Here is a 26,418-nt window from a genome sequence, read left to right on the forward strand (position 1 = left end):
TAAATGATCGAGTCTTCAAAAACTATAATTAATTAACATGTACTGAAAACGAAAATGTGTCGAATCTGCTGGTGTGTAGCCATAGACCTCGGTCTGGGTGCAGCTCGGTGAATAAACGGCTAACATGTCGTCAGTTGGGATTTCGAGACAAACGTTACTCTCTGAAGGTAATTTGTGTGCATATTGGGTCTTAATAGCTATTTTATGTTAATAATAATATCAATATTATCATTAATGTTGCTGTGTTGTGGCTGTGAATAGGTCCACCAGGGCCGGCCCACCACTTTTTGAGGCCCTAGGCAGAATTTGGGATTGGGACCCAGAGGTGAGTACAGTCACTATAAATATAAACCTAAGAGAAATTATAAATTAATCCCATTCCCTGCTTCATGCTACACATTAGCTGGGCTCTACTGCCGCCTTCAGATATAAAGTAGCTGCAGTACTTTCCCTATTTTGTGACAATGCAGGTAAATATATGCCTCCATGCTTTGCCATCAACACTGTCAGTAAACACATGGAAATTAACTATGTCGATGTAGCCTACATCAGGCCATTGCTTAATGTTATCTACACACTCTATGAGAAGTGTAACTGTTATACTACTGTCCTCATGATTTTTTAAAACATCTGTGGTGTGCATCCATCTCAATTTTTTTGTCCAATTGCGTTTCTTCCATAGCTAAAAGCCAGCGACTGTGACAGCTACATAAACTTAAATTTGAAGGGATTCCCTCAAGGCATTACTGAAATATTGTGTTCACGAGAATGAGATGGATGGACAGACAACCTGAAAACACAATACCTATTGTTATTATCTATTAATCTTAAAATAAATTTAAAAAATGTTCTCACATATTATATCTTAAATTTTTTTCCCCAGTTTTTCAAAAAAATCTGCCGATACATTGCTTCAGGATTTTTAAAAACTCTTAAATATCAATATCAGTGTCATCCTCAAAATTAAAGTGTCAGGATCTACTTTATCTATATATGGTTAACTTTGATTTCACATATCAAACTACCTTATTACACAGAGTTTATTTCAGTAAATTAATGGTGAGGACAAGATGTTACCTTCCACTTGGTGTCTCTGTGCTCTCTGCTCTTCCGAGTAAATATTTGTCTGTAAAACAAGGGACATTTTAAGACACTGTATGGCTATGGGTCTAAAGTAGTTATTTATCCTACCTACACCTACATCGACAGGCTGCCAAACCTAAGTTTGCACGGGCTAACATGGAGCTAACATGTAGGTGTGTGGGGGCCCAGACTGAGAAAAAACATCACTTATGTTTGGAAGTTTGGATGTTTTAAAAAGGCAAAGGATGCATTTTTATTATTAAAACTATACAGTATATTGAGGGTTCATAATAGTATATATTATATTAAAATAATAAATAATGAAAAATCATTGACGTGTTAACTTTGTGAAGACATTTCTGTTTCTCTATGTGTAGGCCACAGCCGTGTCATTGATGCCACTGAGTGAACTCAGCCTTGCAGCCCGAAGTCCAGCAGATGGCAGTAGGAGTCTGAAGCTTCAGGGGCCTCAGATCACAGAGGTACAAGAGTCTGACCTGCTGATTGACATGAACCTGACATGTCCTCAGCCGCCCAGACGCCCACACTCAGGGTGGAGGCAATCACGGCTCTCTCTGAAGTGCAGCGAAAGGGAAATCGCTCCGTTTTTACTGCACTTCTAAGAGAGCAACTGCCGTCTCAAGGGTTGTCATTTTCTAGTTTGTGAGTGGGTGGCTGTCGGCTGCGGTTTGTCACACAGTGGACCTGGAGGAGACGTTCAGGGATGTGATGGTCGATGTCCTTGTACCCAGACAAGGGAGGAAGACATACAGCTGTGGGGCCAAAGAGCCCTGTGGTCACACATTCCTAAACTCCTCCAGCGCTGCCTACAGCCATGACCAAAATATCAGATCCAGTCATGCAAACACTGCGGTCACAACATCACGCTTTCATTCACACATATAGATGTTTATATGGTGTTCCAGACAATACTGCAGGAGCTGTGGTAAGAGCAGGTGACTTTTAAACCACCTGATTAACCATAAAAGCTTCTTTCACTATGTTTAAGGTAATCATGAGATGGCAGCCTCATTTATCTGGCACTTTCCATATATACATCTCATTTTAACTACAGGAAATGATTTAGACCTTTATTGCTGGAGTGAAAATTGCGCAACCTCCACTCCTATACTATTTGTTCCCAAACAAAGTCACGTGACCATTGGAGGAGAACAGAATGCAATACAAAAACCTAAAAGTAGAAATACCCTCCTAGATTATGACTCTGGTGAAAGTCTTGTACTGAAAATTGTCCGGAGTTAAAAATATTCAGGTGTGTGATGTTAAATGTGCCTACATCTCTAAATAGATGTGCATATTGTAGATTTGATCCATGTACATTAGCGTTCAGTGGTGTACATCCCCTAGTGATTGAATCTCAAAGTGTTGTTGGTTCACAGAAGCCTCAAAAAATTAAATAAGTAAGCCTGAAATAACTGTATTAAGAAAATCATCATCATCTTTAAATCTCTTCTTAAAGCATACTTATTAGAGAGCACATTCAAAGTTTTCTTAATGGATCTTACTATAATTGTTTCTTTATCTTATATTACTGGAATTGGTTCGAGTTAGTGCACTAGTTATATTATTATTGTGTCATGCACATAACCAGTGCCCAGCTCATATGGACCAGAAACACTGTTGCAGCGGTAAAACAGAATTTCATAGCAAACACAATTTACATAGACAGAACAGTGGGTATGCATTATGAAAAAATAATTACAACATTTAAAGTGCTCAAGTGTAATATTTTTAAAATCCATAGCATGTCATTGCAAACACAGGACTATGACTCATCTTTCAAGCTCTGCAAATTAAATCTGTCTCAAAAAAAATGTTCCTTCCTAAAACATAACTTTTTTTTTTTCAATCATTTAACCTCGTTAGGAGTGAATGACATTTTACTAAAATACATGTAGCTCTTAAATGATCAAGGAAACCATTTCATCTGTCTGTTGCTTGTAATTTTTATTACAAGCAACACTGCAAGTTGGTATAATAGATGCAGCCACTACAGGCAGGCATGTAAACCCTCCCATCAGCTGAAAAGTTCCAGAAAGTAATGCGCCAGGCTACTTCTTCTATAACCTTCTTAAACCAAATATTTAATTCGCCTTGTTAGATCAAATTATCAAATTGTATAAACTTGTAATAAGCTGAGATATTTAACAAATCCTCAAACTGTGATTTCTATCCGTGGTACCAGCTGGCAGTATTACCGGACTATTTTGGAATTAGACATCCAGCTGGATTCGCTAGCCTAGTTGGCAGTCGGGAGGTCATCATTGGTCTTAATTTGAGCTTGTTAGTTGGAAGTGGTCAGGAGGCAGTTTTCTCCCTCAACCACTGATGTGAATGCCATCATTATGTAGTGTACAGCATCTCAGAGTGGTAGTTTGTGTGGGGCTCTCTCGGTCCAGCGCCATTATCCTTGTATGGTTGTTCCGCAGGCGGAGACGTCAGTGTTGTTATTTACATTCCACACAGGGGAAAGAAAAAAATAGACTTCTTTAGTATTGAGACATTTTAGGTAAGATACAAATTATTGTCATGTTTTGCATGAATAAGATGCAAGGCTGCTACTGGTGTGATTTGTGAGTGCCACTCATAACCTGTGTGTTTTTAAGCTGCAAGCTGGAAGTATTTTTAGCTCTTCATGGAGACAAAATGCTCTTTCAATGTAAAAAAATATCATTGGTAGGTGGCAGTAGTTATTTACAAGCCTCAAACTAAATATGGCTTGATGAGTTCCTAAGTATTTCGGATATCCGGCGTTGCAGTTGTGTCAGTGTGGTGTTGTTATTGTAACCTAGAAATGGCCTTGCATCAGATGTCTTCAGACACGGACCAGTGGCAACCACAGCACAGCCACAGCAGCCACGGCTTTAGCCAGGGAACCAGAGTGGGCAGACAGATCGGTCAATCAGTGGCTTCCGGAGTTTGTTGTCTGAGACCTCGTCTTCTTAAGTGCATGCTTTCGTGGACATTTTTTTTGTTTGGAGTACAAACGCGGCAGCCACAAAGCTAATTGCAAGGCCGGAGAGGAAGAATCGCAAAGAGATTTTAGGAAGTGAGGGCTTGTGACTGCACAAGTGCTTTTACGGAAGACACGGCATAACCCAGAGTAATACAAAAATTGATTTCACTCATGAATATGACTGTTGTCCTGATCGTTTGACATCTTGCAGTTAACTGACAGTCAAAGAGGGTGTTGGTCTGTTGGATTTAAAGGTATTTAGATTAGACTAGAGCAGAGGTTCTCAGCCTTTATTGGCTTGTGACCCCTTGAAATGAAGCAAAATGTGACCCCTCGCCACAGTTTATGCTGCTTTCACAACATATGGGATCAGGATGGTTGGAGATGTGAGAATTAAAACACTGTAACACCATATCCGTTTAATCAGGGTTTAATTACACTGAAAGATAGTTTTTGGCTGATGTGGGACGTCTATATTTGTTTAGTTTTCTTCCATGTTATTAAGTGCTAAACTGGATATGTTGGGGTCAGTTTTCATTCTCAGTTCTCAGTTTTCCATTTTTCCCCTTGTAATCATGACTTGAATATTGGTATGAACGCTATTTATCATTCTGAAACGGATAATTACAAAAATTATTTTACAAGATGAAAGCAGCATTAGTGTGACTTCTTCCTTCTTGGATGTATGTCATTTGTATGTAGGCGCCAGGTTTGGACAAGGAGGAAGAATGGGTGAAATACAAAAAGACGATATCTCTGCTGCATCGATTTTGATGCTTCTTAAAAAACTGTTCATTAAAAACTGACATTGTTATAGGAGTACAAAGCTAAATCAGTGGAGTCTTTCAATTGATTTTGAGACCCCCTTTGTGTCCCAACCCCAGTATGGGAAGCACTGGGCTAGAGCGAAACAGTAACCTTTACTGCACCAGAGTAGTACAAGAGTAGCACCAAAGCCAAATGAAAAAAAACATTCAGGCTTTTACAAATAACTACATGCTGAATCATCATGACAAGATGTTGCTGCTTGTGTTTTTGGGCAGCGTTATTGGCAATATCAGGTCCTGGATCAGGAATCTACAGTATGATTATATGTGTTGACAAGACAGCAGGGATATAAACAGCATCAAAGGACCGGCAATAATTCAGTGCTGCCAGTTTTACACTGTGACACCATTCAAAATAGCATCTGTAAGGCAGCATTGTTTCCTGCACTCCAGCGTGGCACTTGAAGGGCACCCGGCGAGTAGTCTCATTAGGGTGACCTTTTAACAGGGAGGTCACAGGCAAAAGGACACAGGCACATGAGACCTCGCTGACTTAGGTCTCGTCATGCCTGGGATGCACTGCGCTCACTGCTGCCTCTTTTGTTGATAGATCAGCTGGATCAGATTCTCTGATGTGCATTTTCCATTAAGTACACTGCTCCCTTGTGCTGCACAAAACGCACGGCCATCTTTAATAACCAATAAGTGTCCACATACTTTTGACAGCAGCAAGCTCTCGGTGCACTTGCTGTAGCGATGCCAGGGACTCTAGTGTCCTCACAAAGAGTCATTCTGATCAATGAACATGTGATTTTTCTCAGTTAGCAGAAAACACTCACGACTTTTCACTGTAAAATTACCAAGGAGTGATAAGTCATTGGGCAAAACACAACTGAAGAAACCCGCTGTAAGCTCTTGCTCTGACTCAGAGGTACATTAGTCATCAAATAAGGTCATGAGGTCATTGTATTTTATTTTGATATTCCACTGAGACACACTATCTGCAATGCAGAGGATGACACAGTTTTCTTTACTATGTTTAGCTGAGCACGTGGACAGCACATGATGCATCTGATTAAGCTAATGTTCTTTTGTAAACACTCACTTTCAAAATATTTGTGCTTATATATTTATCAGAGACTTCTAATCCAAAAAATGTACTTATCACAAGTTTTTTTCACAGTAAAGTGACACTGATCCCAGTCAAACCACATGCCATGCCGGTGTCCCAATGCTGCAATGCAGTGACTTATCATCTCTCAGACAGGCGCTGGATGTCTTAACATTTATTTGACACCAGAGGGCGATGTCCACATGTAAGAGTGTGTTGAAATGCAGCTTCAGCCCCTTTCCGACATTAAAAATGAAATTCCCAGTTCAAACTGGGCCTTTTCTGGTAGTTTCGATCATCATTTCACGTTACAGTAACAACACTGAGAACAAACCCCAGACAACAGCAATGCTATGCTGCTGCTAGACATTCATCAGAGCACTGACGTCAGAGGACATGATCAGACATGCTTTAAACTAATCATCAATTTAATCCAGTTATCTAATCCATGAATTTGAAGTCCCCAAGAACTGTTACCCATTCTCCTCTTGTGTGAGGACAATACAGATACAGAGCTACAGTATCTCATATGATAAGAGCAGGGATTTTTCATTGTCTGTGGATTGAATGTTTGGAATTGGTTTAGTTTTGTTCACTAAATATTTTGAGACCTCAATAACGTCCAGTAAATGTATAGCTGGAAGTTTTTGTCTGGCACTGGCACTGCCAACGTTTTCATAATTAAATGAAATGCCCAGTATAGTCTGTGAAATACAACCTGTGAAACTGAATACAGGAATAAATTAATGGGCAATGAGATCCAGCAGGGGCTGCTGCGCCCCAGGGCCCACCCATGCCCCAAATCCTAATAATAGACTGCTGAAAACTGAATGAATTTTTGAAATTCTCTTACATGCAGATATATGCTAACATGATTGTTTATGTTCTCATCAATCTCTGTATGCTGGCCTCTCCTGTTCAGCTCATCACACAGCTTTTTCTCAGTTGGGTACCAATCACTCTCCGCCAGGTCATCCATGGTGTTTCAACCTTTATTCTCATTTGACAGCTTGTACCTGTTAAGACCGCTGCCTGCTTGCCCTTTGACCTGTAAAGACTGTTTTTTTCTACACTGGTTCTGCTACTAGCAACCAGCTTTGGGCTACCAGATCTGTGTTGTGTTGCAAAGACATTAATATATGTTTGTTTCCCCCAAATCAAGGAAGGAAGGGGCACTCCAGCAGTAAATTAAAAAAAATGAGCTAATGTCTTGATCATTTTTGGTGAGATCGTACTTTGAACTAATGGACTGGCAAAACTGCTGATGCATGAAGCCTTCGACAGCCCATTAGGTGAAAATAAAACTCAAATAAACACATTATAGCTTTTTTATGCAGACTGAAATTCGGTGCAGGAGCAACTCATCTGTTTCTTGATGTGATACTAATAGTACTATTGATATACCTGAAATTTCAAACAATCATAGAAAGTTTAATCTGCATGTTTTGAATCTCTTTGCTTCAAAATGTCAGGCTTACCGCTGCATCTTAGAGTTTGTTGGTGACTGTTTAAAAAAGAAAACTGGCCTGGGTAAACCAGACTTGCCACTGATTCTACTAGATCATTCTTGAATTTCATTATTAGTTTCTCTCCAGGACAGGCAGCATGCCAAAACCTTTGATCAACTCCTTTAGGGTTTAGATTTCATCCAGCAGGGGCCGTGACAAAAATAAATGATCTGATCTTTGTTGTGCTGGCAGGAGGACAGCAGCTCTGTCCAGGATGACTCACTCTCTCAGCAGTGAGCCATTCCTGACGCTCTCCTCTACCCATCAGCCAAATTGCCTTGATCCTCAGCTCATTGCCGCCTCTCGCCCACCCCTCACGCTCCCTCACTGTGGAGCAAGGTGGTCGCATCCTCAGGGCCGGCGGCGCTCTTCACATCCCGCAGGAGTGGGAACGTGCAAAGCAGAGAGCAAATGTGTTGAGAGAATTCCTCACATTCTCCTGCTCGGTCCTGGTGGCCTGGCTCGGTGTTGGGTTCCTGGGAGAGAGGGAAGAGGAGCCAGTGGAGTCGGCTGCCGACTCAGCAGCTGACACCTCCTCTGATCTCTATCTCTTCCTACAGCCATAAACCAAACTGTCTGACTTTTCAGCATAGCAGCCGCGTAAACAGAGCTTTCCTCGTGGCCTCAAGTCTGCCAGTTCTTGCCTCGAAGGAGCAGATGGTTATGGTGAGGACGTGGCACCGACCAAACTTCAGCCTGTTTCTTGTATTTGGTACAGCACAGGGAAAAAACAAGACTAATTTGCTAGTTTATTTAGAACAGATCTAAAAAAAATATTTCATGGCAGTTTTCAGGAAGACAGTTCCCTTAAAGCAGTGAGTCTGAGTCTAATACTTTATCAGAAAGATACGTATCTCATCAGTTTTTGCTCTACTTGTACACAGAACTACATGATGGGTTTGTTAGCAGGTGTTTTTACATTAATGGTCTCAATGTAGCCTGAAGCAATGGGCTGTAAATCCAGTTCCTGGTGTTTGGATGACAGATAAACAGATAACTGCAATTAACTGCTCTGTAAAACTTCTGGGCCCTGACAGCCAATTTTTAGGACCTCATCCTAAGGGTTTCGTGAATCGACAGTCCTGCTGCTTTGATCACATCTTGTTGAACCGATGTTTACACGTCTTTCAGCTCTCATGGGATGAGAACGTGATTACTGAGCTCAAAGGGAGATCAATGGTCGTGATGTGAGGCGAAACACATCACTCAGAGTGCAAAGTCATCTATGGCTCTTACCACTTGTCCTGTTGTAAGACCCAAGCGTTTTTCCATTACGTCTTGTTCTTCTATCGTGTGATTTGAATAATGAAAAGTAGGGCTTACAGCTCTCCTTTGATGCTCCCAAAAGCAATTTATGTAGTCAAATGACTATATTTTTTTAATCGTTTTGGTCCCTCATCAGGCGGATCACTAAAAAAACTGTTTTACGTAACATCAGATAGGACTTTGTTCCCCTTATTTGCATATTATTTGATGATAAAGTCTGGCTACGCATCAGAACAGGAAGTTAGAGAGGCTGCCTTTGTGCTTAAAGTTTGTCGAGATTGAACGTTCATTCTTGACCAACAATTGACAGAACAATTTCACCACAAGATCCATTAGTTGCTGTTCTGGAGATTTTAATCATATCACATGATCTCCACCAGCAGATTAAGTTTGCCCAGTTGTCATGGTATTGCCGATGTTTAAATTTCAGTTTTTAGGTCAAGAATGAAGTTTCAATCTAAACTTTTAAGCCAACAAGAATGAGAAGTGTTGTGCTATGCTACAAATGTGTAAAGATGCAAAAAGTGTCACAATAGTGTGTCTATTATAAAGCAACTAGGGAATGAGTGACTATGGACACAGTCTATATGTTATGAATCTTGACCAGGGTTAGGTCACTGCACTGGGTTACTGGTTTATGAGTTTACAACCATGCATTTACTCTTTTTGTGTATTTTTGTGTACAACTTGAGTAGTAACAAACACCTATTGTCTCACTGTAACTGCCTTAGGTGTTGTGCTTAATGCCTCACTGATAGTCATCTAAACAATATGTTGACAGGTGGGCTTTTATGTGTTCAAATATATATCTTCCTGACATGTACATAAAAATTGCTGTGTCATCGGTTGTGATTTGTAACCAGCGTAAAAGTCACCTCTGCCTTGCTTCTTTTCCCCTTAGTCACTCTACGCCCAATTTAGCAGCAGACACATCTTTCTCTGCAAGGTGCACAGGCTGTACCCTTGAAAAGATATTTTTACTGGGAACACTCCCTTCTGACAGCCTGTGCTTTGTCTTCCCAGTGCACCTCAAAGCTCGACAAAATAAAAATGAAACTGACTTTTCCACATAGCAGATTCCTGATACAGTTCAGCTACTGCATATGTTTTACTATCAAAGCATGTCAGTCAGTATCAGAGTCCCAGTGGATTTACTGCTTTTCCCTGTGTCACAAATTTAAAAAGCACCAGAGGAAAAGAGCATAACCCAGTGCAGTTTTGGACTGTTGAATTATACATAAGCTAGTTCAGCAAAAATCTGAAGCCCAGGCTCCTTTCAGGGTGGTACCGTTACTATTTTACAAGCCCCTGCCCCTTGGACTGAAATCCAATTGTTTTCCATCGATCACCACACATCACAGCTATCTGCTAGGTAATGAAGTTTCTTACTTGAGAAAAGGATCCCTGTTTAGTGGCTTAAGGCTAGACGTGAATGGGTTATGATGTCTGTTTGTGAAATATTAGCAATATATTGTTAGAATAATTTGGTATAGGGATACAACTAACAATTATTTTTCATCGTCAATTAATCTGCTGATTATTATTTGAAACATCAATAATTTGCATGTATGAAACATCAACAATTTGTCAAAAAGGCCTATCAGAACTCGACAGATGATGATGTCTCAACTGTATTTTTTATTTTGAGCAAAACTCCAAATACTCAGAAGTATTTTTGGATGGATGGCAGGAAATCTTCCCATTTGAGAGGCCGAATCAGAGTATGTTTGGCATCGTTTCACTATTTTTGCTTGAGAAATTACTGAAATTATTGATCAGGTATCAAAATAACTGCTGATTATTTTTCTGTCAATTGATTAATTGATAAATAGTTTAAGCTCTACTTCAGCTTATTATCAAATATCTGCAAAACCAATGACATTCCCACTGTACTTTCTGTTCAGCGCTAATTAGTAAATATAAGCATGCTAACACGCTAAACTAATATGATGAACTTGCTACATATCAGGATATTAGCATTGTCACTGGTGATATGTTAGCATGCTGATGTTAGCATTTAGCTCAAAGGACTGCTACCATAGCACAGCCGCACAGAGCTGCAGCATGGCTGTAGACACTTAGTGTGGTTTTCTCATATAAAACCATTTGTCGGTGCAAATATCTTTTATGAATAATAATTATAATAACTGCTAATATCTTAAAACTATAATCCTGTCTCTTTAAGTGAAAGGCTGTGCAGCCTTGGTGTATTGTCTGCACATTCATAGTTGGACCGAGTATTATTGCCTGTCTATGCCAACGATTCTGATGTCATGCCAGAGAAATCCCCCCTCCATCTCCGGGTCCCCCCAGCTGTTGTTTCAATATCGTCTTTTAAACCCTATGTTAATAAAACAGTAATTGAAAGAGCTTTGCATCCTCCTGTATCCAATTACTTACACTTTCATAATATGCACAAAAGCTGTTTGTATGGCTATTCCCTCTGGTGCATTTTCTGATTGATGTGTGTGTGTGGGTGTGTGCACTAAATAGATCCTATAATTGCAACAAAGACAGCTGACCTGACAGGAGTACACTGCAGACATTTTTCTCTTGCTTGTGTCTCTAGTTTCTGTGTCGTCTACTTTAGCTGTAATATATTCAGTCGAGGTGAGTCTATAGGCAAAATCAATTTGCTGTGTTATGTGGGCAAGTTTCCATCTACCTCCCTCAGTTCTCTTGTTGGGGCAGTTATAGGGGTAATTCAGTTTATATTGTTGGACTCTCTCTTGCACCAGTCTAGAGCCAAAACAATTATTTGATCAATTTCCAAGTTAATGAATCTGCAACTTTTTTGATATTCATCTACTGATTTTATACATTACGTTCATTTTACACTACTCACCATGACTGGTACAACTCAGCCTGAGAAAATAGCTGTTCAATATCTTCTGTGGCTTTGGAGGGAGTTTTACAAAGTCTGAAAAAAATGGCCCCTTATGGGAAATGTAGCATCTTTCTGAATCTTGACCTATTCTCATAGTAGGGATTAAAAGTTAAAGTATCTCAGCATATGCTGCTTCAATTTTGACCATTCCTTGAAATTATTTTTTCAAGCAAAAATGCCATACATATAATAGTTTCAACTTCTGAAATGTGAGAATTTATAGTCATAGTAAGTTCTATATCTTTGATAACAGTTTCAAACAAAACAAGACATATGAAGATGTCTTCCTGGTCTCTAGGAATTTGTGATGAGTGTTTTTCACAGTTTTATTTGATTTTAGGGGCCAAAATCAAGAAAATAATCAGCAGATTAACTGATAATGAAAATAAGCGCTAGCTGCAGTCCTACTCGTATCTTAATGGAATAAACTAAAAGAGGAAAGGAGTTTGTTGAATTTTAAGTGGATGGGGGTTGCTCCACATTAATACATACTCAATATTAAGACAATATGTAAATGAGAAATTAAGGACCATGTTGTGTTGTGCACTGCAGAAAAGTGTTCTTACCAAAGAGCAGCCTCAGCGTCACGCCACTACAGAGTATTAGCTGAATTAATCTGAGGAGCTAAGGAGCGTCTCATTAACAGTGCCCCACTCTCAATTGATTGAAGTTTCACTCTGTCAATAACCCAGTAGTTTTGTCTATTCAGGCTATTGGTTGCCTTGGTTTGCACGGCCATGTGCTTACACAGCAAATCTAGATGCTGTCTCATTAATTTGCTATTCAGTCTGGCCCAGACTGTCTGCCCCAGTGGGGACAAAAGAACCTGATTTTCTTCCTTCAGTGATGTATCAGAGGGATGATGCTATGAAGAAGAGTAGCCTTTGTAATGAAACCAGAGTTTGAATCGACAAATGATTCTACAAAGGTCTAGAAAGAGATAAGACATGAAATATCACTTGTGCCGGAAACAAAAATATAATACTATAAAAAATATGAATGCCACAGTATAAAACATTATAAATAAAGTTACTAAATTCAAAATCAAAGTGTCAAAAATATAATAATAATAACATATATAATAATGTTCATATATTATTAATATAGATGCATTCATGTTTACGCAGAATTTTAATAATACAGTAGGTTAATTCAGATTGAGGTGGAGCTAATTTTTAACTATTTAATCTATATCGATGCATCATAATTAAAAACTAATAATATGTTTTGGAAGTAAAATTTTGATCTACAGAGTAACTTGGCTGTCAGATAAACAAAAAAAGTACGTTTCCCTCTGAGATGTAGCAGAGTAAAGAATCTCTAAATATGTCTAAATATCTTAATTATAGAATTATTAATATCTGTTCATACATTAGAAATTGTGTTTGCTACATAAAATGTATTTGGAGCGACTGTCAGATAGTTATCTTTGGAGATACTGAAATGTATCTCTGCATTACAGGATATATATGAAATGTTTTGTTTGTTTGTTGTTTTCCATTATGGGGTTGTTGTTGCCACTGCTGTTTATCAGAAACAGGGCCTCTCCGGTTGCTAAGGTGGGCCTGAGGCTCCCTGGCAGCCAAGATCACCTCAGGGCCCCAGAGCCCGGTGCACTGTGACGCGTTGGGAATTCCCCCGAGCCTACATCTCCTACCAGCACCCTGTAGGATGGGATGCAAACAGGGATGTAAAGGAGGAAGAACCCAGTGCACTCACCTTAGAGTTATTTTTATGTGCCAACATTTTTTTACTGATGCAAATCATTTGTAACATTTCACTTAAGATGCCCTATTTACCATTTATAAGCAGTATACAAACATTTACTAAATGGTTTATAACACACCATAATGAAGTTGTACATGACTATATGGATATTCAAGTGTTCCATACACCACTCTCAACTTATGGATGCACATAGAAGGAGTATCTGCTTACAACCACATGAATGTGGCAATATATTAAGCACGTATATATTGCTTATTAATGCTAAATAGGAGAAATTAAAGTGTTGCTGTGAAATATATAGAATTGAATAGGTCATGTCAATTTTTTCATTCATTGGGGAAAAATAACCTTTTAAGGCAAAATAAATCATAAATCTGTCATTTCTTTTAGAGTAAAATGCTAAATTAATGCCTTATTTTGATCATCTACTGCAGATCTTTTCCCACATTTCCTTTACTGCTTCATTCCTGGACCCGAACTCAGTGGAGCACCCACAACAATGTCATGTATTTGATTCATGCAGGTTATATTTTTCTGTTAGTTGCCGGGTGTGTTACTTACAATAATAACGCGCAATCTGACCAGGCAAAATATTTGGTTGTGTAAACTTCCTGAACAAACAGCTAAGGAAGTGTCAGACAGGATTGCCATTTGCTCTCCTGTGACTGGCTGTGACTGTTTTTACACCTTCCTTCTAAATAAGGCAGCAGGCTGCCAGGACATATGACCACTGTCCCGATTTGGGTTCTGGACACAGTATCCATCCATCCATCCCATGATTGCTCAACGCCAATGAAAGTCAAACACACACACACACACCCTCCCCTCCTGCATGTCTCCCATGTGAGAAAAAGCTGTGTCAGGTCAGCCACAATTAGCCAGAGGAAGACCAAAAAAATAGGTTAGTTTACCTTCAAAATAAAACCAGAAACCATCACAACTTAAGGGAGATGAGATTCTGTATTAATTAATAGATTATAATCTACCTTACATACATTTTGAGATATGAAAATTACATTTAGGATAGTATAGCACTTGTGTTTACAGTTACTATGACTTTTTTTTTTCCTCAATTACCTCAATTTTCAGTTCAGATACAAGCCTACCCCCATCCTCAAGACAGTCTTATAGAGCTCTGTCTAGGCTCAATCTACCTAGAGCTGCAATTAACAGCACATTTTAGAATCTTTCTATTCATGAGTAATCTGTAAATTATTTCTTCAATATTTCAGTCCATCAAATGTCTAAATAAAAGAGATTCTATTTAAATTATATAAAAATAGAAACAGTAGCAGTGCTTGAGGAAATTGTGACAGTAATATTTTTTTTTACTAACTTCAGACATTATAAAGACTGAACCATTACTCAAGTCATCAGAAAATTAACAGACTGATCAATCTGGAATTAAAATTATTACAAGTTGCAGCCATATTTGTTTTTATTTTCTCATCTCTGTCACCTTGAATTGTGGTTCTACCATTGGGTTGAGCTTTGATTATTGAGGAGGCCCCAGAAAAAGATTCAGAACATTTTCACACCCATGAAACCATTCCACGTAAAAAAAAAAAAAAAAAAAAAAGTATTTAAGAAGTTTATTCAACTGAATTTTTAGGTTTTGGTAGATAAGGCGATACACAGATTCACTGGAGCAGTTACAACCCAGTCACACAGATAAGAGTTTTATTTTGAAATATACCACAGGAAACACTTTTTCTCATTCTGTCACGCTTATTTGACGCTTATGTGAAGGTGCAGCACCCCCCCATCATTCCTATCAGAACTGCTGCTGCTGCTGTGGGGTCCTCTAACTCTCCTCCTCCCATCTCCCACTTTTGATGGGGGGGTGCAGCGGTGAAGTCACAGTGATGTCATTTTAGGATGTGAGAGTCGGGGGCAAGGTGAGCTGGTTTTGCGGTGAGTGGTGTCCCCTCCACGGCCAGCGTTGCCTGTACAGAGGCGCGGAGCGGCGAAAGATGATCATCGCCACCGGCACCAATTCAAGCTCCGACGCGCTCTGTCCCTCTCCTCCTGCTCAGATCTCTGGCTATGGGGCCTTGATCTGCCTTGATCCCAAAATAAGCCTTTACCACCACCATGCCAAAGGACAGAAAATAAGAAGAGTTGCATTTTTAGGGCAGGTAACTTTGACCACTTGCCCCAAAGGTAAACTGGATGGCCATTGCGCAAAGGTGCCTCTACAGTATGTCCAGCGGGGCCAGGACGCACTGGACGCTGCCAGCAGTTATTGTACTGTGGACTTCTCTGTGGGGGATCGTTTCAACTTATCCGATTCCGAGCAGGACTAATGCGACTTTCCTGGAAAAGAAGTGGGAGACCCTTTTCTCCCGCTCCTATCTGGGTATAACTGGGGGGAAATCGGAGCTGAACTGGGAGAGTGACTATTTGCAGGGCATCAAAAGAGTGCGGCGACTGTACTGCAACGTGGGCATTGGGTTTCACCTGCAGGTGCTCCCGGATGGCAGGATAAGCGGTGCACACAATGAGAACCAATACAGTGAGTTGCATCCGGGAAAGCACTGGACCCAGAAAACGAGTAACCCTATGCGCAGGCTGTGTAAAAGTTAGCCCGGCTCACTTGTCTTGCATGATATTTAATAAGAGGTGTCGGCATGGTTGAAAGTTTCCGAAAGCAAAAACTGTGTACTGAGCCTTGCATCCGTGCAGTGCGAAATATGCTCCCAAGCCAAAAACATGACATGAATGCTTGGACCCAGTTTAGACGCTAACTTATTTTTACCCTGCGTCCCGCTGCAGCAGGACACACACACACACACACACTCACACACACACACACAGATCCCACTCAGCAGGCTGTAAACTACACTCACACGGCATCATAATGTCTAAAATGCAAATAGGTGATGATTCCCGGGGGCTAATTGAGCAGAGAGCATCATCCAGTCGCAGTGCACCTGCAAGGTTACACCCATCACTGCTGCATAGGCCGGCTGCTCGACTTTGTCCCCAGTCGCAGTGTGACACTGTCTTTGCTTTCCTAACCTTCTGTTTCGTTTAGGTCTAATAGAGATCTCCACCGTGGACCGAGGAGTGATCAGCCTGTTCGGAGTGAGGAGTGAGATGTTTGTCGCAATGAACAGCAGAGGAAGGTTATACGGAACGGTACGTTTGTGCGCAACTCCAGAGTCTCTCTCTCTCTCTGTCTCTCTCTCTCTCTCACACACACACACACACACACACATACTGCTCAGTGTAAGATGAGTTCAAGTAGCTGCTGCATCCACGGGTTTATGAGCACTGTTGTGTTATTAATATGTTCTGATGATAGGGGGTTTTGCAGTGGGGTCCAAGGAGTCCCACTTAAGAGAATGCATTAATGCCACAGTCTTCTTCAGCAGCACACTGCAGAAGTACATTACAAGTTAAAGCCCTGCATTCAGAAGTTAGGTGCAAAGGTGTTATCAACAACGTGTAATTTAAGTCTCAAACTTTCTCACATTCAAACCCCTAACCTGACAGAAATTAGACCACTGACCCCCATTTGTCCCAGATTGATCAGATTTTCGCTTTTAGATGTTTTATTACAGAAACTGTTTGAAACCCATGAACTACAAAATCATACATCCTGTAACTGATTATAAAATTAGAGAAAAATAAATTATTTCCCTTTTTGCTGGAGACTCACAGGAACCTCCTCAAGGAACCATGGGGGCCCCCAGACCCAACTTTGAAAAGCACTGATTTATGTAATAAAAATGAAGTTATTAGTGAAATCATTCTGCAGAGGAATGGCCACCGCTAGAATATGTTTATATATATTATATTATATATCATGTTTCACTGGTTGAGAAGGTCAAATTGATCTAATTGGCCTAATTTATATACATGCCTATCTGGGTAGTTTAATCTTCAACAGTGTATCATATTTTATGAACTATCATTTAATTTTTATCAAAATTTTCATCTACAAAGTAACTATAGTTATAGCAAATAAATGTAGTGGAGTAAAAAGTACAATATTCCCTCTTAGACGTAGTGAAACACAAATGTAAAGTAGTATAAAATGAAAATATTCAAAACACAAGTACATCAAAATTAGTAGTACTTGAGTAAATGTACTTAGTTACTTTCCACCACTGGAATCGACATTAATCTTCCTTGGCAGTCAAACAGTAAGGGACCATATCATCATTAAAACCAATGACAGGACAAACGTGGTCTTTAAAAAGTAGGTCATTTACAGTATGACTTACTGTCTTGTGATCTGTGTGATATTCATGTATTTTTAGGGACCATCGACTCATCAGATAATACTCTAGCTCCTTTACAAATAATACGTTTTACAGTATCATTTCTCAGTGATTTTTGTGTCATTGAAAACAAATTGGAATTTTGTAAAGTAAAAGCTGAGTCATGTGAAACTAAATCTTCAACTTAGTGAATGTGTTTAATACAACATATTGTATTAAAATGTATATATACAGTGTATACACTATAACAGTGGATACAGTACTTGATATAGTAGTAAATGGTTAATTACTGTCCTCTTGATTCGTAAGGACCTTCTAGGACGATTTTATTTTGTTTAATCCAAGAGACCAGCATTAAAGCTATTGGTGAAAAAAATGAAATAAAGAAGAATATTTTAATTTTAGCTTTTTTGTACCAACCTAAAGTAGCACAGAGTATCAAACTTAAGCACCAAAAGTTTGCTCAGATTCATTTTCTTCTTTACTTATTCTTCGCCACTTTCAGATCTTTTGTATTAAGCTCTCGTATGGCTGTTAAGTCATTCAACATCTGGCTTCTTTTGTTAAATTGTACTTTTTACTCTGCCCTTATCTGACGTCTTTAGTTAATTTGCCATTCAAGTTATTAAAAGCAAAATGTAACCAACTGATAAATTATGTATTATTATAGAATAAGCTACCCAGCAGTATATCATTACGATTAGCCCCCCAAGCTGCAACATTAAAGTAATGCTTACATCCACAGTTATAATGCAGTGATTTATGTGATTCAGAAATGGGCCATTCCGTCCAATGAATACTCTTAGTTTTGGTATTAAATTGTTAAAATTCGAGTTTAATATTTCTGCACTTTAACTGAATGCATGACTTTTTGTAACAGAGTATTTCTACACTGTGGTTTTGCTACTTTCACATAAGGAAAAGATCTGAGTACTTGATAGTCATTAGTATAAAATAAATAAATAATGATAATAATAATAATAATAATATGCATTTCATGGGGTACATTTTAACCTTTCAGATAGTTAACTTTAACTCAATCATAATATTTCCATCTGTCCTGCTGCTGTATACTTAGCATTTAATAACTGCTTATTTAGTTGCATTTCCCCTTTGGGTTAGTGGTAATATTTTAATTTATTCTGGGATTTTTTATGAGTTCAGCAGTAAAAGCACTGACGCTGGTATCTACATTTCAAAAGGACATTTCTTTTGCAACAGCATGCCACCTCCTCCAGTTTCCCTCAAAGCTTTCTATGCAGGCTGTTTGCCAAACTAAAGGTCACGTGGAGACCATGCATATGTTGTGATGTTCTTCCTGTGTCCGTCAGGAGATTTATTGACCCCTTGTCTCTCTCTTATTTTTTTTAGAGAGTCTTCGGGGATGAGTGCAAGTTCAAGGAGACTTTGCTGCCCAACAACTACAATGCCTATGAGTCTTTTGTTTACAAGGGGTTCTACATCGCCCTCAGCAAGCATGGCCGTGTAAAAAGAGGCAACAAGGCCACCACCGCCATGACTGTCACACATTTCCTCCCGCGACTATGAGAGAAACTGGCAATAACTCAGTAATTTGCACATGTGGATGTTCTTCCAGGTAATATAGAAATGCATAGTCATGATATACACACCAATGGACTGCATAGGAAAACAAATATTTATTCTGTTTATAAATATGTATATTTGGATAGCTATCTTTGTATATGTATGCCATACTGTGCTGCTTATTGTTTTTATGGACGGGGAGAGTTGAAGCCTTTGCCTGTCTCACTTTACCTTGGTGCTTGCTGTAACTGAACTATGTGTCACTTCCTTTTTTGAGATGGAGGATGGGCTATATCCTGTGCTTTTAAAGAGTGAAATGAATACTTTTTATTACCTCAAAGAACCACTTTACTAGATTAAGGGATGCATGGACTTTTGCTCAAATATCTGCTAAGTTTATCATTTCTTTCAAACCTTTGAGCGCTTGATGGCTCCCTGCTCGATCATCCATGTCTGGCAGTGAGGGAAACTTAAATGCACTACCTTTGCTGCACGATTTAAAGGTGCCTTGGTGTTCCCACTTGTGGCCCCCTTAAACTTGCATGTAAGAGACACCTGCTGGAGTCAGAAATAGGGCTGACACTCCAGAGAGGGCCTCAGGAGGGGAGGGGGGGGGGGGGGGGGGGGGGGGGGGGGGTTGACTATCTCTGGTTTATTTTCTTTTCTGTAATTAGATCGATTAAGTAATATACAATCTGTGGTCGAGACCAGAGAGCGGTCAGCCATAGAGACTGGCGCAAGGCCACGAGTTTAACTGTGTGGCATCGCCAGCGAATAAACAGGGTGGAATACTTATCTATCCGAGCATGGAGAAATTTTTTGTTTGGACCTGGCTTGCATCTGCACAAGAATCGACTGAGCAGATAGAGCACACAGTAGAAATGTACCTGCACATTGTCTTGGACAGAGCTCCTACAGTAAAGTGGGTTACCGTTTTTGAATCGCAAAGCTTTAGCTGCTTTTGAAAATGATGTCCTCTGTCCATGAAACCAATGAAAAACAATGTAAATAGTCGCAAAAACGTAAAAGAAGAATTCAGGAGCTTTTTACGCTGCTTTGTTGCAGGCAAAAAGAGTTCAGGTTGCACAGTGAACCATCGATGATGGTGCCTAAATGTTTTGGTAGGAATCGTTCCCCATCTCTTTCTTTCTTTTACTTTGTCATTGTGTGTTCGGTGGAGTATGTGCGTGCTCTGGGCTGTTTCCCCTGCTTGTCTGTGTGCTCTGCAGCAGCACTGCAGTAGCAGCAAGGTGTTGGAGCTGGAGGCAGATACTTTTTAATGTAATTAGGGATGAGTCAATCATTTGTCCCGAAGGACTAAAGGACGGTGCAGTTGGAGGACTAGATGCACCCTGTAGGATTTTTTAGCTCCATGTTGATTGTTAGCTTGATTTTAAACATTGTAGGAGTAAAACATTGGCAGAGGAAGTCAGAAAGTTAGTAAATTACAGCAGAAGGTAGAAGGTATACATAGTAGCAGTTTGTTTACGAAGCTGAAGATGTACCTTGCTTTGCAGACTTACTGTTAGTATGCGGGCCACTATCAGTTTTTCTTGCCTCACATAATGTCTGAGAATCTTACAGCGTGCATCTTCCCGTGTAGTTTCTGCAGCTGTTTACTTGGGAAAAAAACTGAAGCTTGCTCCACCACCAGCCTCCATCCGCTCCTGTGTTTAGAGAGGAAGCCGGACTATTTAAATCCAGGAAAGACGTATGTCAGGGAGCCGGCCCCGCCGCCTTTGTTGTCCGTCAAACCCCCTGCAGGAATGTGGATCTGCCAGGATGACAGGCAGCCTCCTGCATACCTGAGCACCCCACCACCACCACCGCCCACCTCTGCTCATCCCTTATACCCCCCTCACCTCGCCACTCACCCGCTGCAGGCAGGGACCTTGGGATTCCTGCTGTAACCCAGGAGCTTCCTCCTCTCCTTTCAGCCTTTTTTAGTTCAAGGTCAGAGTCACGGACCAGCCTTGGCCCCAGCCCCAGCCCCAGCTCAGTCCCAGCCCCAGCCCCAGCCCCAGCGGCCGCGGTGGTCAGCTATATGAGTCAGACTGTTTCCATGAAATAGGAACTTGAAGTGCATAAACCAACTTTATTTTATACTTAAACACAATATAATATAGTGAACTGATAGCTCCATAGTTGGTCTCCAACTGACTGAGGAAGCAGGAAAAACACAGCTCTTATAGTTCCCTGCTTCACTATCTACAATATTTCTGAAACTATCCTACTTCTCCCTGAATTTAGAGCCCCGCCTCTTTAAAATGCACCTCTCCAGCAAACGTTACCCTTCCTGCTACTTGTGTTGGGATATTTCTGGGGAGGCGACATCTGCAGAGTTAATGCAGTGTGTGAGGAGCAGGCAAAGTCACGCAGAGCCTCACCTCTCCTGCTGCACTCCAGTCCTGCGGGACATGCCCTCTGCTGCTGCTGCTGCTGCTGCTGCTACTGGGCACTGCCCCAACCCCAAACACCTCTCGCCACATACTGACACAGTATCACCTGCTGCTCAACTGTTGTCTACGATGCACAGATCGATTCATACCAGTATTCTTATTTTTTATTTTTTTTCGCAACAGTGCTGAGGTCACCATGATGCAAAGCAAACTTCACTCAAAGTTTCAAAGAACTATAAAAAGACTTGTTGCTGTTGTAGACGAGGCTGCATGCAGTACATTTCTTGTTGGGGGGAAGTGTTCAGCCGAGGGAGGCGTGGAAGTAAATTCCACAAGCGCAGCAATGAGTGTTTCCCACCCAGTCGAGATGTCTGACGTCACTAGTAGCACCTTATTAACGACATCCTGATTATAATCTAGAGTAAAGACATGAGTTTTCTCACATTTTTCTGTCAAAAAAAGAGCTGGATCCCTAATAGAGTGAAAGTTTGTGTCTAAAACAAAAAACTCACCTTTCAGCTTGACCAAAAAATTTTATCCAGATTGATCTGTTGTTTTTTTGTTTTTTTTTCCACAGCTTATCATAGATCAAATTTGAATTAATTCAAGGTGAGGAGCATATATTTTTTTAATGTTTAATGTACTACTGGCATGCCTGGGCCCTGAGCTTCATTAGGGGTGTGTGCTTCATGTGTTTTTGTTTAACTCCTGCTCTGAAAGGGAGTGAGCCTCCACTCTATTCCTCTCATCTCTGTTGTCATATACCTCACCTTCTGCCTTAGTTTTGGTTTGCTGATGACTGTAAATTAAGAAGAAACAAACTCCACTTATTTGTTTCTGAAAAAAGACAATGCTAAGTAAGGATATTAAAGTTTTTTCCTTTTATTTTTGTACGTATGTGCTGTGCACAGCAGTCTACTGTATTCCTGAGATACCAATAAAAGTTTGTTTTTTTAACTGGGTGCTGGTAAAGTGTAATTTGCTCTGTGGTATCTGATGAACTCTGATGCAACTATGAATTTAGCAGTGATGGAAGAAGTACTCAGACACTTAACTAAGTAAAAATACCACAACAACAACATAAAAATACTGCTTTGCAAGTATTATCAAAAAATACATAAAGTATTAAAAGTAAAAACACTCATGCAGAAAAATGACCCTTGTGAGTGATATATTACTATAACTGACACTATTAGATTGGTAATACTGATGTGACAATGCAGTGTAAGTATAATATACTTCTTTCTGTAAAATCTAAATATGAAAAGTAACTGTAGCTCTGAAATACTGCAGTAAAGAGTACAGTATTTCCTGAGTCAATTTTTAAAGGAGCATAAAATGCAAATACTCAAGTGAAGTACAGGGCCCCTAAATTGTACATAAGTACAGTAACTGAGTAAATGTACTCAGTTACTTTCCACCACTGGTATTTAGTGTGGTTTATGTGTAACATTTTGTATGTCTGTTTTGCAAGTGTGAAATATCTGCACTGAATGAATGAGCCTGACTTCCTACAGCTGGAAGTGGGTTGTGAGTTTAAGTCCAACAAGATAAACTCCAGGAACATTTTCTATAATGGTACACAGTCAAATGTGTCCTAGGCTGAAACCCCAGCATCCAAAAGCACACTTTTGCCAGTACTGGTGCACAGTAACTTTCCAGGAAGTCAGCGAAAACTTCACTGAATGAGAGGGTGGCTCCCTCTACTGGGGGAAGAGTGGAAATGATGAGTTGGGCAGGTGCGTAAAAGCAGCAAACAGAACTAACTTCAAACTACGACTTCATGTCCAGTACGCTGCAGTTAAACAAAATATGTTGCAAGTTCATCAAGAATTGTGAGGTTTGCACAAACTGGAAATATCAGTTTAGCTCACACACAACTAAAATGACATTATATTCCATCCCTGATTTCAAGATCCTTCTATAGGTTCATATTCCTGTTTTTTTTAATATTGCCCAACACACAATGTTTCCAGTCTCAACATAAACCTGACCTGGTGGACTGTGAACCTTTAGGAAATAGTCTAAAAGATTGATGAGTCAAGACGTGTCACCAAAAATAAGAATCCTGTTGTCTGACCAGGGTATTGGGATAAACAGACAGAGGTGGAAGTGGCCCTTCCGCTGCAGCAAACCCGCACATCTGCTTTGGGGGCGAGTTTCTTTTTTTTACGCAAAGGATGTGAGCAGGAGTGGCACTCGGGGGGCTTTAAATAGGAACTGTCTCCCAACTTTGGGACAACAGAGCATCTGAAAACTCCCAGCAGCAGCTCTCAGTGGAAAGCACCGGCTTTGCTCCAGGATGGACGTCAACAAGAGACTGGGGATGAGGGACACTGTGCTGGCGCTCTTACTCGCTGTCCTCCAGGGATTTCCTCTCGGGGAAACGGCCCCGAATCCATCCCCGCTGGTCGGATCCAACTGGGGGAACCCGAGGAGATACGTTCACCTGCAGACATCCACAGACCTCAACAACTTCTACTTGGAGATCAGATTAGATGGCACTGTGCGCAAAACCACAGTCAGGAGCTCATACAGTAAGCGGTTTTATAGTTGTTTTTCTTTCTTTTTTTTAAAAGTTTACTTCTTGCAGTGTGGTAATATGAAGCTCGGTTTAACACCTCTTTTTCCCCTGCAGGTGTGATTTTACTGAAAGCTGAGACAAGGGAGCGCGTCGCCATCCTCGGCGTCAAAAGCAGCCGTTTCCTGTGTATGGATTTGGAAGGCAACCCGTTCAGCTCTGTAAGCAAATACTTACTTTCAGATCGATTGATTATTACTATCAATTCAATCGATCACCTACACTAAACTTTTGGTTTTTAGTTCCTCTAATTTGGCACCCTTTTACGCGTCGTTTTAGCATCACTTTCTATGGGTCTTTATTTTACGCTCAAACGTACTGTAGCTATAGTCTTAACATCAATTTATTTGGTTATTATTTAATTACTCAGCTCGACTAATTGTTGCCATTAACTTAGTCGATCCCCTTAAGTCTTTTTGGGTTCATATTTGGCACCAATGCGGGTATTTATGCACATTTTAACACTGATTTCTGCACTTTTACGCACAGAAATGACTGCATCCATAGGTTGTCTAAGTATGAATGTAGTCATTTGATTTCTTTTTTCAAGGTGTCATTCACATCGAGTGAACTGCTTGCACAGTGACGAAGCTATTTTACTTTTCTAAAGTAGTTTCGCTCCTGTTTACTAAAACGAGAATCACGGATATCTATGAAATGAAAACACTAGAAACGTCAGAAAAAATATCAACTTCAGTGATTTTTAAAATCACTTTCATGTGCAATTGGCGTATTTTTGCATTTTTTTTTGTAAAACAATTTAATTAGATTTACTTTTTAAAGACTAACAAATGAGATCATGTCCCGATTTAGGTGATAAAACGCTTTTTTATTGATACTTATCAGCCTATTTAGTAGAAGCCGATTTGGAAATGATTATAATAATATTTCGATACCGACAAAACTGGTGTTTAGAAATGTCCATAATGTTTGATTTCTCGCTCTCCCTCTCTCTCTCAGCCCATCTGCCTCAGAGACGACTGCCTCTTCAACCACAAGCTTCTGGAGAACAACCGGGACGTGTACTACTCCAGCCGCACCGGTATCCTGTTCAACCTGGAGGGCTCCCGGCAGGTGTTCTCAGCGGAGCAGAACCTGCCGCAGACCTCCCTCTTCCTGCCCAAGAAGAACACGGTGCCGCTGGAGCGCCTCCTGCTGCACAGGGAGAAGAGGAACCAGGTGGTGGATCCCTCCGACCCGCACAACGTCTACCTAGGCCAGACGGAGGAGGGCTCGGACTCCCGGGCCGTCCCGGAGGACGACGCAGAACTGGAGGTGGAGGTGGAAGCTGGAGACGACGGGCGCAACGTGTCCCGGGAGACGCCGCTGGCTCCGTCCACCCACGACCCGTGGAACGTACACTCTTCCAACCCAGCCAGCCCCAGGAGCTTCGGGACCATGGGGTGACTTTACTGGCGACCGGCATGGGTGTAGCAAGGTGTGGGCGCCCCTTTTACCTTACTATAAGTGAGCTCAAGTTTAAGCTTGTAGTTTATAATCATACCAGACCAAAAAAAAACATAAAACATCAGACTTTATTTTAAAAAAGAAAAAGAAAAAAAAAAAGAACTGAAAGGAGAGCATTCAGGTTGTCCCTTCTTTTCACACTGTCTTAATTATAATGTGTTTTCTGCCATCATTCATTCAGAGAAGCAGTGTGTTTATACACTGAATGTACAAAATATTAGACTTGACTTGCAGCCCCTTTTGCACAATTCATATAGTCTGAAAGCTCAAATCCTCTTTAAACTCTTCTGCTTCTGTTTTATTCAACATCACAAGGGATGTGTGTTTTACCTGGATTTTACTCATCAATGATTTTGTACATTCCCAGGCAGGTTTGGTGATAAGTGGAGAACATGTGGAAACAGGGACTCCACCTCATCAAAAATACTGTTATAATTAAATATCTGATTTCTTTTCCCCCAATTACTAACAAATTACTGAAAAGGAAATCTTAGCTGTCTAAATCCTTTTCCCCAGCTCCATCCTTTATAATCAGCAGTTTGTTTCTCTGTGGTCCCCTCTCATTGAGGTTTTTTACAGCTGGTCTGAGAAACCCACATTTCACAGTGACAATGATTTTATCTGGAGACAGAAGCCTGACTTAGCCTACCTCTGGAGGACTGAAGGCCCTGTCTTAACTGATGTGAAACTAGGCAGGCATGATTTCAAACAAAAATATATGCATGATTATATGTAAGAGGTGCATTTAATGGAGTTAAGATTACGTTTTGGCTATATTTTAAAGTCCTAAGTTTACTGAGTTGAATATAGAAGATTTTAAGTTAGTTTATTGTTGATTTTGAAACTAAAACAGTCGCTCCAAAAGTTACA

At 40.3% G+C, this 26,418-nt stretch overlaps 2 protein-coding genes across 4 annotated transcripts; both read left to right on the top strand.

Annotated features, from left to right (window-relative positions):
• Nucleotides 1-37: 37 nt before the first annotated feature.
• LOC139634872 (fibroblast growth factor 6-like) lies at nt 38-22,462 on the top strand. Of its 3 annotated transcripts, XR_011694091.1 has the most exons (5): nt 38-167; nt 262-325; nt 1,461-1,565; nt 16,365-16,468; nt 18,928-18,962. XR_011694091.1 is itself a non-coding variant. In XM_071501574.1 (4 exons), the coding sequence occupies exons 1-3, from the start codon at nt 15,500-15,502 to the stop codon at nt 19,102-19,104; spliced, it is 624 nt and encodes a 207-aa protein (XP_071357675.1). In that variant the 5' UTR covers nt 15,367-15,499; the 3' UTR covers nt 19,105-19,153; nt 20,705-20,839. The 3 variants fall into 3 exon arrangements, 2 of the variants coding, with proteins under 2 accessions (XP_071357676.1, XP_071357675.1); XM_071501574.1 differs by lacking the exons at nt 38-167; nt 262-325; nt 1,461-1,565 and adding exons at nt 15,367-15,842; nt 20,705-20,839 and having other exon boundaries at nt 18,928-19,153; XM_071501575.1 differs by lacking the exons at nt 38-167; nt 262-325; nt 1,461-1,565 and adding an exon at nt 15,095-15,842 and having other exon boundaries at nt 18,928-22,462.
• A 1,208-nt stretch (nt 22,463-23,670) lies between these two features.
• On the top strand, nt 23,671-25,616 carry fgf23 (fibroblast growth factor 23). The gene is made up of 3 exons (XM_071501572.1): nt 23,671-24,037; nt 24,139-24,242; nt 25,042-25,616. The coding sequence occupies exons 1-3, from the start codon at nt 23,803-23,805 to the stop codon at nt 25,486-25,488; spliced, it is 786 nt and encodes a 261-aa protein (XP_071357673.1). The 5' UTR covers nt 23,671-23,802; the 3' UTR covers nt 25,489-25,616.
• Nucleotides 25,617-26,418: the final 802 nt, after the last annotated feature.

The sequence above is a fragment of the Trachinotus anak genome, unplaced genomic scaffold (genome assembly GCF_046630095.1).
Source record: "Trachinotus anak isolate AG129_WGS33_773 ecotype Australia unplaced genomic scaffold, CSIRO_AGI_Tana_v1 ptg000018l, whole genome shotgun sequence".
NCBI lineage: Eukaryota > Metazoa > Chordata > Actinopteri > Carangiformes > Carangidae > Trachinotus > Trachinotus anak.

Coding starts and splice junctions, on each gene's coding strand:
- fgf23 (XM_071501572.1), top strand. CDS start 23,803: ATGGACGTCAACAAGAGACTGGGGATGAGGGACACTGTGCTGGCGCTC. Junction 24,038..24,138: donor CACAGTCAGGAGCTCATACA/GTAAGCGGTTTT, acceptor TTTCCCCTGCAG/GTGTGATTTTACTGAAAGCT. Junction 24,243..25,041: donor AAGGCAACCCGTTCAGCTCT/GTAAGCAAATAC, acceptor TCTCTCTCTCAG/CCCATCTGCCTCAGAGACGA.
- LOC139634872 (XM_071501575.1), top strand. CDS start 15,500: ATGGCCATTGCGCAAAGGTGCCTCTACAGTATGTCCAGCGGGGCCAGG. Junction 15,843..16,364: donor ACACAATGAGAACCAATACA/GTGAGTTGCATC, acceptor TGTTTCGTTTAG/GTCTAATAGAGATCTCCACC. Junction 16,469..18,927: donor GAGGAAGGTTATACGGAACG/GTACGTTTGTGC, acceptor TATTTTTTTTAG/AGAGTCTTCGGGGATGAGTG.